General features: G+C 35.7%; 1 protein-coding gene across 9 annotated transcripts in view; it reads left to right on the top strand.

The window, feature by feature from the left end:
- Positions 1 to 12,618, top strand: part of KHDRBS2 (KH RNA binding domain containing, signal transduction associated 2) — a 340,503-nt gene that overhangs the window by 287,367 nt on the left and 40,518 nt on the right. For all 9 annotated transcript variants that reach the window (XR_013181236.1, XR_013181235.1, XR_013181233.1 and 6 more), the window contains exon 8: positions 6,926 to 6,984. Coding sequence is in view for 1 of the 9 variants with exons in the window: in XM_054629453.2 (XP_054485428.1) it covers positions 6,926 to 6,984 (59 nt within the window). In the remaining 8 variants the exon portion in view is untranslated. The remainder of the gene's footprint in view (positions 1 to 6,925; positions 6,985 to 12,618) is intronic.

Below are 12,618 nucleotides of genomic sequence, written 5' to 3'. Positions count from 1 at the left end.
CAGCAGTATAAAGTTCAGCTGGGTGTACACGTTCCTTGGTGACCTCTATTCAGAAGTCCCACAGTTTTCAGCTACTTGCTTTTTGAAAAATTCCAGCAGATTAGTTGTGAACTATCCATAGTTAAATGACAGAATTTTGTCCTTAGTTTATAAACAATGGTTAGACAAGACTGGGAATAATCATTAATTGAATTAGTAGATTATCACATAGTTAAATGTTTTAGTGATATAAGCAGAGGTTTGCAGACTTCTGTCTCATTATCAAAATATTATTATGTGGTAAAATACATAGACACATATATATAGTAGAGGCTGCAATAGGTAGAATAGTTACACTGATTATTTTCAAACTTAGATATTCATTATTATTTTCTCTACTACACACTCTTTCACTTTTTAAGCACTGTGCATTGTATATCTATTTTGTCATATTTCATTTTGGCCATGTGCTTATATCTGTCTGTCCGTAAAGAAAGATTTCCCTGTATTTTATTTCCAATCTGTTGAAATCAATCAAGGCAGGAAGCCTAGAATATGACATTTTATGTATCTTCACAGCAATCTACTTATGGCATTTATCATCAGAAACTGTTTTCAAATGCCACTTCTCATTTATTTGATTCAATGAGCAAAGTTGAGTCAAATTTCACTACTTCCAACTAGAGAAAAGTTTTTCCTCTAAAACTGTCTAGGATTCCTAAAATGCTGCATCATTCCCATTGCAAATACTGTGTCTGCAGACATTTGGTATTATATGCTGAAACAGTCAATCATAATTCTGTATCTATAGAAAATGACAGTGGAATGTAGAATAGATAAATAGAAACTGCCATGTGAAATTAAATGGCAGATTGGTTTGTATTTCATATTTTGCAAAAACTTCAAAAACCAAAGTCATCTTGCAATTATGTTGGCTCTCCAGTCCTATGCTTGTATAACTTCACTGCCTTCATTGTTTATAATAGCTTTAAATTCATATTTTCAGTAGCACAAAATCAAACACAAAAATGCTGGAGGCAGTTGAATCTAGTTTAACTTCAGGCATGTTGTAAGGTACTAAATAAATCCAGGAGTATGATAATGGCGATACTATCCTCTGTTAAAAATATTGTATACAATCAAAACTGAGCTTTCAGAAAAAGGGAGACTTGATCCACAAAATGCTCACCATATTATTCCATTAGTTCTAAAGAAGTATTGAGTAAAGGACTATATTTGTGATTTAAGACTGAATCTTGTAAGTTCCTATATTCAAAAGATTTGTCATCTTCCTTATAGACACAATGCTTTATTAAATAAGAATGTTCCAGTAAGTTCCAGATTCCTAGAAGGATTATTTCTTTATTCACACATTTCCGCTCTGAGATATTATTTTGTAAAAAATTCATTTATTGTAATTCATGTGAATGCAGATCTTGCTCACCTCTCTTCCAGGCAGAAGTATACTGCTTTGTGTAAACAGCTTTTCTTTCACGGCCAACTGTGTGTTAAATCCTTCTGGCTCTCTCCCTCGTGTAGGAGGGAGAAGCTTTACAAACAGAATCTTACATAAAACAACTGCAGTAACATTAGACTGCATCCTGTTAGCACAGGATCTGAATATTTGACTTTACCACTTATTGATGTTGGAAGTTGGAAACGCCAAAGATTACTGAACAGAAATTATAGAGGGAAAGAATGAGATAATTTTAGACCAAGAGTACACAGGATCCATTTGAGGATGTGAAAAAGAGACTTGTCTAAAATATTGAATCCCACCTGTAAAATATTAAATCCCACTTCTAGGGGTCCTTATGAGCTGTCCTGGGCATTAGCTTGACCCAAGAAATCTTGTCTAAAGGTAACCCTGACTAGGATATATCTCTAAGGAGTGATAAAGGTTCTTTTATCTGTACCTATGTATAGATGCTGATTGCAAACTGTCAAAGGCTGAGAATTCCTCCTCAGAGATTCCCAATCCCAAACCACAATATTGGTTCACTCTCACACTGTTGATCTCTAAAACACAAAGATGGAAGTATCTCAAATTATTTTTAGTTATAGCTCCAGTGATTTATCAAAAGCCTCTAAATTGGCCAGCTTCTTCCCAAACATTTCCCAATAAAATACTCGTATACTAATATACACTCTCCCACTGAAAAAGTACCATTAGGGAAGAAAAAACTGTTTTTACAGGAAAATATTCTCTGCTAAATCTGAATTAACCTGTGTTACTCAAAGACTTTCCATTTCTTAGGATCTTTTAGGATAGACTACAGAACACGCTTCTGTACAGATTCACTCATTAGCGATGTTTAAAGAACATAAACTCTTTCTTGTACCTTTAGAGGTAGTACCTTCTAGTACCTTTCTTGTACCTTTAGAGAGCTCATTGTATGTCTGCAACCACATTTGAGAAGAAAAGCTTAAATGCATCCTTCCCCCCAAAAAAAATCTGAAGGACATAAAGAGAGAAAGGAAGAACAAAACAAAAAAACCCACACACAACCAAAGAGCATGAGGGAACAAAAAGTACTTCTGTTCTTCAGTTCTTGCAATGTTCTGCTGCCTTGAATTACTGCAGCTGTAGGGGCGGCCAGGGAGCCAGATGGTAATATTGATAACCTGGGGTCTCTTGCCAGCAGCTTCCTGCAGGTGCAGGAAGAGATTGGTCAAAGGCTAATGCAGTCTATTCATTAATGTCATGTTTTCCTGTACCTAACCCCAGTGACCTCTGAGTGGTGAACATCACACTTCCCTTGGGTAGCTTGTTGAGCCAAGAGTCAGGCTTTTGTGGCTTCAATCTTAACACTTTTGTTTGTGATTCCCAGCCTAAACCACTTTAAAGGGCTATTCTCTACAGGCTTTTGAGCAAGCTGTGTGGCTTCCCATGGGTGTTGACACAGTCAAACTGGAATTCATTTTTTTGCACTAATACCAATTTGAAAAAGTCCCAGTTAATGAGAGGTTAAAAGTCTTTGTTGGCTTTAAAGGTTGCCGTTTAGATACAGTCTCTGTACTTGAGCTTTCATCATATCATAGGAGCCCTAGATAATGCAGTTTGGATGGCACTAAAGGACCCTCATCTCTCAAAAACAAGCATCTTGTTCTGGTTTGGGTTTGGGTTTTTTTTGGAAACTGATCCAGCTTTGTCAGCATGAAGAGAGAGAACAGATCACTGTTCATGGAAACTTTGATTTCAAATCTTAAAAATGAACATGTTCAAAAATATTAACCAAAATGAAAAGTTAAAAACAATAAGCACAAATAGGTAGATTATGAAGATTTCCAGTGTAAATAGGAATTAGGACAGGGTGATATATCTGTGTTGTAAATATTTCTTATAGAGAAAAATAACATCAGAGTTTCTCATATACAAACCAAATTAAACTACTTCTAGAATACATACCCCTGTGTATATAAATTTTTCCATGACTGCTACCTGTAGAAGGTTCCCAAAGTGTAAGTCATAGTACATCAAGACCTCTATGTTTCAGAAATATGATGATAAAGTATAGTGAAGTAAAAGCTGAAAAGTTGGTAATGAGTTAATCCTGTCTGCTTTATAAAATGCGTTGCATCCTGCTTTCAGGTGGGTGCACGTACTTTAAGTAAATTACACTTCATGTTGCTTGAAAGTAATGAATGCTAATGATAGATAATGGTGTTTTGTTTCCAATTAACACTGCCAAGAGAATCAGTGGTTTCTAGAGCTCATGATCACTGTATTTTCCAGGAACAGTCTGAGAACTATAAAATTATATAAACAAGTATTATTTATGCTGAATGCATTTGCTGATTGCTTCCTTCTCAGTTGGCCATAATGCAAATGGAACTACCTCTCTCTGTAGTTCAGTAATTTCAAAAAAAAAGAACATCATGTTTTTAAAGCCTTAATCTATCACATATTTTTTATAAATATCGCCCATTGTTTATTTTGCTGTAAAACAGAGGAAAATGTCTACAACTAAATGTGTATTGTAGATTATAGTGACTATTCAGAGAGGTTTGAAATAAAGCAGATGAATGGATAAGCAGTCTAGCCCACAAAATATGAGTTTAAGTCTGGTATTTCATAGTAAGAAGTAAGTTTTATTCACTTACATATTCTTCAAAACACTTTTCAATATGAGTTGGCAAGGAATTTAAAATGCCATTTTGGCTCAAATCTATGACAAAGATGTTGTATTCAGGGAAATAAAGTTGTAGGGCTAAGATGACAATCATGTATTATGCTATGAATTATATGTTTTCAGGAGTGTGTTAAGTATTATGCTCACAGGCATCAAATACGCAGTGTGTAACAAATTACTTCCTTTTTATAGTTGTAATACAGTTTTTTTCTTATGATTTTTGTGTATTAACTTAGTATTCTGTTGATAATGTATTTAAGTTCAGAATGTTCACTGCAGGATTTTTATCTCACATCCTTATTATCTCTATGATTGTATGTTTCTTTCTCAAATAAAAACGTGCAACACCAATAATGTAGCAATGAATCTTTTACCTGCTCTTGCAAGTCTTATGTTCTGCTGGATGTTGTGTTGGTGGGAAATAGCTCAAGGCCCTCATCAGTGATCACTGAAAGCAGGATTGCTGTTGATAAGTTACTGGCCTTTGGATTGGCCCCTTTGGAGGCAGCTGCTTTGGTTTGCAAAAACCAATCAGGAAGAAGTATTAGCATCTTATCTGCTGGCAGAAGATAGGAGTTCTTGTGTTTCTTTTCTTTTAACATCATTCACTAGTCCAACACCCTCCTCTAGCCAGGAAAGCAGGCAATATGCCAAAATGCAGCTTCTAAATTTAGTTTTTCAGTCTGCCAGAGCTGGGTGGTATGTCATGTGTCTGTTCTGAACAGTGCAAGTCATTTCTTACGTCTAAGCTTTGTAGCTATGACTGGATAAATGATTTAACCCTGATGCTGCAGTGCTTTACTTCACTTTACATAATCCTGTAATTTCATTTAATTGGCTACTAAAATAATTGCAAAATAGAACAGAATTAATATTGTGTTCTACAAATAAAAGATGTATTCTTCTTGTTTGTTTGTTGCACCATTTCAATAGGAGAGTTTGTATATTTATATAATTAGTTTTCAAGCAGCTGGATGGTTTCCATTGTCCAGGAAGTCTTGTGCTTGTGTCCTATAGAGCTTGATTGGCATTGGGAAAAGTCTTCATTGAAGTGTTAACTTAATTTCATTCATGTTATTCTTATGTCCACTTTCTGCAACTGCTTTAAGCAAATGAATTTCATCACTCTGAGATACTGATGTCATTGTAATTCACTCACATGAATGACTTCTGACTAAACTACTGAATTAATGCACACAATTATAGTTTCATTTTCAGTTTAAAAAAAAAAAAAGAAAGACAAAACAAAAAAGAAACAAAACCAAATCAATGAATATTTGCAGCCAAAATTCTGAGAGCTATCCCTAGCCATTCAGGGAATGACATGACCCAAGTCAAAACAGCTTGACTGTCAGTTAATCGATACATGCAGTCAGTGTTCTTGAGTGAGATAGAGAACATGAATCATTCTCAGAAATTATTCCAGTAATAGTTATGGATAGCTATTAAGTTCAAGAAATTAAAAATCTGATTACAGGCTGTTTGTGAGCAAAGTTAAAATTAGGTTAAGAAAATAATTGTTACAGATTGCTTGTTTATCTCTATTGCACTTCTGAAATATTTCTACTTGCCATCCATTGTCAACTAAGATTCTCTCTCAAATGTAAACTAATATTTTTAAAACAATAATCCAGTATGGAAAATGGCCTGAGCAATAATGTTATAATTATAGCAATATTGATCTTCTTGCCTGCTTCTGTTCATTTTGCAAGAGTATCTCACACAGTGTCCAGGGAAAAGAAGCAGAAGTAACAACTAAAAACTATTAACAGAGAAAATGTTACATTTTCTGTTGGGTTCACTGCAGATTGAAGAAATACAATCTAGTGTAGTTCATGAAGTTTGCAGATTTTTCTGGGCAAAGACTGATTCTTGTATGCTTACATGTTACCTGAGAACAGAAATAGCCTGATCTTGAATTCGGAACCAGGTACAAAAACACAATGCAAACTACAAATAATAATAGTAGTGAAGCAAAAATGTGAATAACTTCCTTTCCATTTAATTATGTCTCAGAGGCAGAATTTTTTGGATGTCCACTCCACATAATAGCTGGGAATTACTGATTATCAGGGTGTAACTATTATCTGAAACATTTTGATAACATGTTAATATGACTATATATAATTTTTGAAAACAATGAAAAAGTGAGTTTGAGACTGTTAAGTGTGATTTTGCACTCATAGACCCTTGTTTATTACAATTTGTGTTTTATTGATCAGTGTATAAAACTTTCCATGGGTGTCCAATAACTATATAAGGAAAACAGCTGTGGAGAATCAAATTTCTCTCTACAGGCAGTGGGAACGTGCTTGTTCAGGATCAAAGCTGGAAACCTGTCAGTGTTTCTGGCAAAGTTAAGTGGTTTACAGGTTCCACACCATACAATGTGGTCAGCTTTGTGAAAACAAACCAGACTGAGTTTCGTAACACATAAATGTTTAGAATTCCAGGTAAATGAGGATGACACCCCTTTGGTTGGTTTAACAACAATGAATGATACAGTGGTCTTTTTTTAGCTCTCATTTTTGCAGATGGAATTTCTCTCACTTTGTCACGTCTCCAGGTTTACAGTTAGGATCAAATTTGATTTTTTATGCTGAGTAGATAAGAAATGTTATATACTGTACAAGAGCTTTTATTGTCACTGATACATTATCTTTCATATCTTTAAATATTCCCTATGCCTGAAACTAGCTGGACTATGCTATCATATCAAAGTGTTTAAATGGCTTTTTATTTTGTGAGCTGTGTTTCTGTTTTGAGTTGGTTACCCATGATAATAGTGACATGGCTCTCTGAATCTGTTACAGTGTGCCTGAATATTACGACTATGGTCACGGAACAAGTGAAGAGGCTTATGACAGCTACGGTAAGGTCTCTTCTATCTTCTGCAAATGTGTGAAATCAAAGGAAAATATCTGTCACTGGCAATTCAGAAATTACTTCCTTACACTTTTCTTTTTTTCTTTCATTTTACAAAGACCAAACAAAATAGATTTCTGGAACTTTAGGGTGAGTTTTGCCATAGGACCAGAAAATTGGATTGATGAATTTCAATCAAAATTACAAAGCCAGTTATTCACAGTCACAGGTCAGTTTAACAGCAACACAAAAGTTTCTATTGGTGTTTGAATATCTTTCACAGTGTTTTTCACATTTCAGTGAATCACATTTCAGTCTGCTTGATTTGCCAACAACACTGTGCATTTGCTGTTGTCATGTGCATTGTTTCAACTAGCAAGGTTTGTGAGATTTAGAAATATAGACTTAATCAAAGTGGAAAGAAGGAGAGGGTTCTCCATCACCATGGGAACCCCTCCTGCACCAAGATAAAGGAGCATCTCATGTCACACTAGGCAGTATCAGTAGAGGGAGGGCTGCAGTCTTTGCACTTCCCCACCAAGTCTGTGTCTGAGCTGGAGCAGTTCCACCTCATGGGTATGGGGGGCATGAAGGAAGAGAAATGAAAGGAAGAGAAGCTCCCATGAGCACAAATCATTTTCCAGATCTCTTGTTTGCTATTAGTGGTATACTTCAAAAACTGGAGTCTAGACCATGTTTTCCTATTCATAATTATCAGTACATTGTATCAGGATGCACAGTGAATCTCACTCAGAGATTCTCACTGAAATAACAAGTCAGCTTAAAGAGTAACCCTAATATTCAGCAGAGCTTTCATGCCTGATTTACTGCTTCTGAAGTATCCTGTCTACATAGTGACTTCCACAGCATTGTGAAAATGAGAGCTGATGGAAATGATGCTGCAAATGAAAGTTACACTAAGGGGTTATGTAAGGGTTGCTGCTTGAAATAAATAATTTTATTCATGCAGCTGTGAAGCAAATGTCACTAGTGCTAACTTGCAGTTTCCTTTGTATTGGTACAGAAATAGACATTAGTGAGATGTTGTCAAAATGATTGCATTGCATAATCAGAAATAATTTATTTTTTTGTACAATCAATTCTCACAATATATATGGATGATACAATGTGCAGTCAAGCACATTTTCAATGCTAGGCAAGTAATAATAATAGCTTGTCCATATCAGTGTGAGTGGCTCAGTTACCCTTTGTTTTGCTTCGTTTTTGCACATACATTTTTAATAGCTGTAGTGGAAGATCCTTCCTCCCATCTACAGATCCCCTCTCCACTGCTGTCCTGAATGCACTGCTAAGCTTTTAGGCAATGCAGAAAAGAATAGTCTGAGCTCAGCAGTGAGAATTACTCACTGTTTAACTTCTAATTACACTCCACCATGCTGAATCTCCATGTGTTTGGGCAAGACATTTAAAGTAGTGTCACTTTCCTTCCAATCCCTCATTTGTAAAACTAGAAGAATATTATTTGTTTTCCCAGCAGGGATTTTGAATGGACTAATTAGCTAAGGCTTACAAAGTGTTCACAGAGTGGCATCATGACTAAGTTTATGCTCTGCATGAAGCTCCTTTTTTTTGTTTTCCATGCAGCAGCTGAAACAAACCCAATATGCCTGTGTTTCCTTTGCTAGACTTAAAATACATGACTCATAACTGTGGACTTGCTTTGATTTTTGCTTGAACTATTTTCTGAATTGGCATTTGCATACAAAGATCTCTGAGTGTTATCAATAACCTGGAATAAACTTGAAGTTGAATAATATTTCAAATTGCAACTTTGCTACTTCCTGATAGTAGATACATTTTTGTATAACTGTTTACGCTACTCTTGGTTCACCTGCTTAGGAGATCAGTAAATTTGACAATTTCATGCCCTGGAAATATGTGCAGAAACTTCTGTCATTCCCAAGTCACCACTATTTACCTGAAAAGGTAATCTGAGTACACAGAACTATAGAGCTGTAGAATATATGCTCAACTCCCTCAGTTTCTGAGTTCTTGCTGCATACACTGATGTTCTCTCTGTATCTGATCTGTCACCCCTTCTCATCCTCACCTAACTTTACCCTAATTCTCTGTTTCCAGTTCTTAACTTTTTTCGGGATGTTTTGTTTCAGGATGTTTTAATACAGTGGGATGGATTCAGGAGACTCATTGTGAGTCTCCTGAATCCATCCCTCTGTATTAAATCAGCTACCCTTTCATTTTCACCATCCTGCAGAAATTAAGTTTTTCTTTCATTTGAACTCAATTTCACACTTTGTTTTGCCTTCCATAACAAGGCTATATTCCTCTTTTACAATTCTTTCTGACACACCTGTAATTCAAAATTCTCCCAAAGTCTTAATATGACCTCAGACAAATGGTACAGGAATTAAGTCTTGTTGTCAACTCTTAGGTGTTTTGTGCAACAACTTATCTTTTTGCCATTGTTCCTTTCAATAACAATATCTGAATTATCAAAAATGTACTAGTTTGGCTTTTTTTTACTTTCTTCCATGCATCCTCTTGCTTCCAACTTACCTTTAGGGAGGACAGTTTTCAATCCTGAGAAGGTTTTTTTCATTCTTCGTGAAGTAGATTCAATGAAATAATAATGCTACTTCATACTTACAATCTTTTTAAAGTATAAAATAGAGTTCTCAGTAGCTTCTTGAGTATAGAGCACAATAGTACTGCTGAATGAGCTGCCTGCTATGACTTTCCTTGCTGTCTGTACTCCTGAGAAGTAGCAGGTGGTTTATGTCTCATGGGTTCTTCTCTGCTCCTTTTAAAAGAACTTGTGGAGAATTCTGATTGGGGAAACTGTTTCCTCAGAAGATCATAAGATTTATGTATTTATGGATTTTTCACAGTATGGTTCCAAAAATTAGAGAGGTGCTTCAGAGCAGAGCCCACCTGAACACCATTTAATTCTCAGGAAGTTCACATCTCTGATTAGATGGTAGTCTAAGGAGGGATCTAATTCACTTGTCATAAGCTGGGCAAGATGGATTCCTAAACACTGCTGTAAAATCCATAACTTAACTGCCTTAACTCCTTGCTCAGTTTCTTTTGTGAAGGTTTGTAAGAATTCCATCCCCTCCAAATCCAGCCAAGGCATCTCCCAAGACAATAGGAAGATCAGGGATGTATGTAAAATCACACTGCTTTCCATGACTAAGGGATGTTCCATAAATGCAAATTTGCAGTACAGAACCCCCTCATGAAGTTAGACAAGCTGTGTTGTGATTTGACATGCTTGTCACCCAGTCTCTCAGAAGGATCAAAGTAAAAACACTTCAAAGCATTCCCTGTAGCAGTCTCTGAGCACATGGAAATACAGTACTCAGGAATTATGATATTCCTACAAATTTTTTATAAGATCAGGATTATGCAGCTACTGCTAGAGAATTTTGAGGATCGCTGTTCCAGGCTGAGGAACATAAATTTGAGACATATGCCTGAAAATCTTGGGAATGTAGCCCTTATAGGCTTCTTCCTGTGAGATGTAAAGAAGTATTTTTAGAAAGAAGTTTAAAAATAAAAGTAATTTAAAGTACTGTACAAATTTTAAAAAATGTAAAACATCCTCACCTCTAATGCCTCTAACAAACATTTATGATACTTCTATGACTGAAAGTTTTGATATCTGCAGATAAGTCTAAACTAAGGTAACAGTGTCATGTTAACTTGATGCTTATGTTTTAAGGGAGAAAGCATGAAATTGGATTAATTTATGAACAAAAGGTTTGTATTCTTTGCTCTCATCATACGTTAGTAATTTTGTGGTTTCCCTTCTGGCACTGTTGTCATCTGAAGAGATAGCCAGTGAAAACATGAATTTAATGATTTGTCTTACAAATTGATTAGGATAAAACATATACCTAAAGTTTGGTAACTAAGAACCTTTCCTGCTCATATGTAATGTCATGCCCAACTCCAAAAAGCTCCAAAACTTCCCTGGAAAGTGTAAATAAACTGTAAATAAAAAGCCCTTTGTTATCAATTCATGTTCTCATTTCTTTCTGCTTTTCCCTGTCTATTGTTTTTTAGAGGAAGCAGTATTCTTGATTCAAGCTCTGTGTTGTGTTAGGCCACATTAGAGAGATAACAGAGAAGAGTATATGTCTTGCAGGCAAGGCAGAACCAATACAAGAAGCTGTATTCATTACATCTGACCTGCTTCACTGTTTTTTCATCTGAATCCTGTTTTGCCCTTGTACTGATCAGAGCATTCCAAACTTTGTTTATCAGCAGCTCTTTCTGTCTCAGCTCTCCCAAAGGCTGGAGACTCCAGCGGTGAGCTCTGCCAGTTGCTGCTGCAGAAGGTCCAGGAGGCTTCGTCCCTGCTTCCAAAGGGAGACTGCCACAGTAGTGAGAGTGCCTCTTGTCAGGTGCCACAGTTCACAGCCTGGTGCATATCCTGCCTTGTGTATTACCTGAAAATTATGGCCATTATGTTTTTATGTCAGACCGTGAACTGCACTATCTGAAAGACCAGTACACTCAGACTTGTTGTGCTACTACTGAAAAAGCAGAAACCCTAGACAGAGAGCGAAAGGGTAGGTTGAAGTCTATAACCTCCTAAACCACCACAATTAAATTAGGATAACACCATCTGCCAAAGGCCTTAGGCAAGAGTTAGAAAGTTTAATCTGTAGCTTGCCACCTACACAAAGAGTGAAGACATAAATGAACTCCAGTCACATTACTGCTGCTTTTCAGGAGAAGCTTCCAAGGCATTTATGCATGTTCTGCCATTGCATTAAGAAAGCATTATTAAAATGGTTTTTGTCTTCACCAAAAATTTTCAACTGTTTGAATTTTCTTAAATGACCATTTTTTTGATACATATTCTACTCCAGTTTAGCATTAGGTACTTTTAAAAAACTGGGTACTTGGTTTTAGGATTATTCAATTTTTAATTAAAATTGGAGAGTGTAACTGTTTGGTGTAATTCCTTTTAATGTAAGACATCATTTAAGTTGTAAAATGCTGTCACAATGATTTAACTATTTCACAAATAATTTCCTGCCAGTTGCTCCATATAAGAGCTTTGTAATTGTTATAACAATTAGTTTACTGAGTAATCCTCTACAGAGATGGCAAACACACATCTCACAAACAAATTCTTTATAGACCTTTATAGTTAACAACTACAAATGTACAGCAATATTCCACTACTCTTTTATTATATTGTTTATTTTTTCATTCTATGCTTGTTCTAAAAAGTGTTGCATCTAGTAAATTAAGATTTTCTACAAAAACAATAATAGTTTCTGCTGAACAAATAAAAATAATTGTATCATGATGAAATTAGTGGAGGAAAGCATGTATGGAGGTTTCAAACCTCTAGAATTCTGATAAAGAGCTTGATTGAAGAGATGTTACCTTAGGGGACATGAATTCTCATACTTCATTAAAAGACATAAACATGCTCATATCGTGGAGAAACTCAAGGAACTGCCACCCTAGTGTGAAATAAACCCTCTATAGCAATGACAAAGTAAAATGAAGCCATGTCACAATGTATACAGAGAAAATAGTTGTGAATTTTGAAAAAGCACTTCATACTTGTTCTGCAGATGGAGGTATCAAGTTTTTCAGCTGTTGAGTCCAAGGTCCTTCCTCATTTTTAGTGACA

This window comes from Agelaius phoeniceus, chromosome 3 (assembly GCF_051311805.1).
Source record: "Agelaius phoeniceus isolate bAgePho1 chromosome 3, bAgePho1.hap1, whole genome shotgun sequence".
In the NCBI taxonomy this organism is placed as follows: domain Eukaryota; kingdom Metazoa; phylum Chordata; class Aves; order Passeriformes; family Icteridae; genus Agelaius; species Agelaius phoeniceus.
The sequence above is the reverse complement of the archived record's forward strand: the minus strand, read 5'-3'. Positions and strand labels throughout refer to the sequence as shown.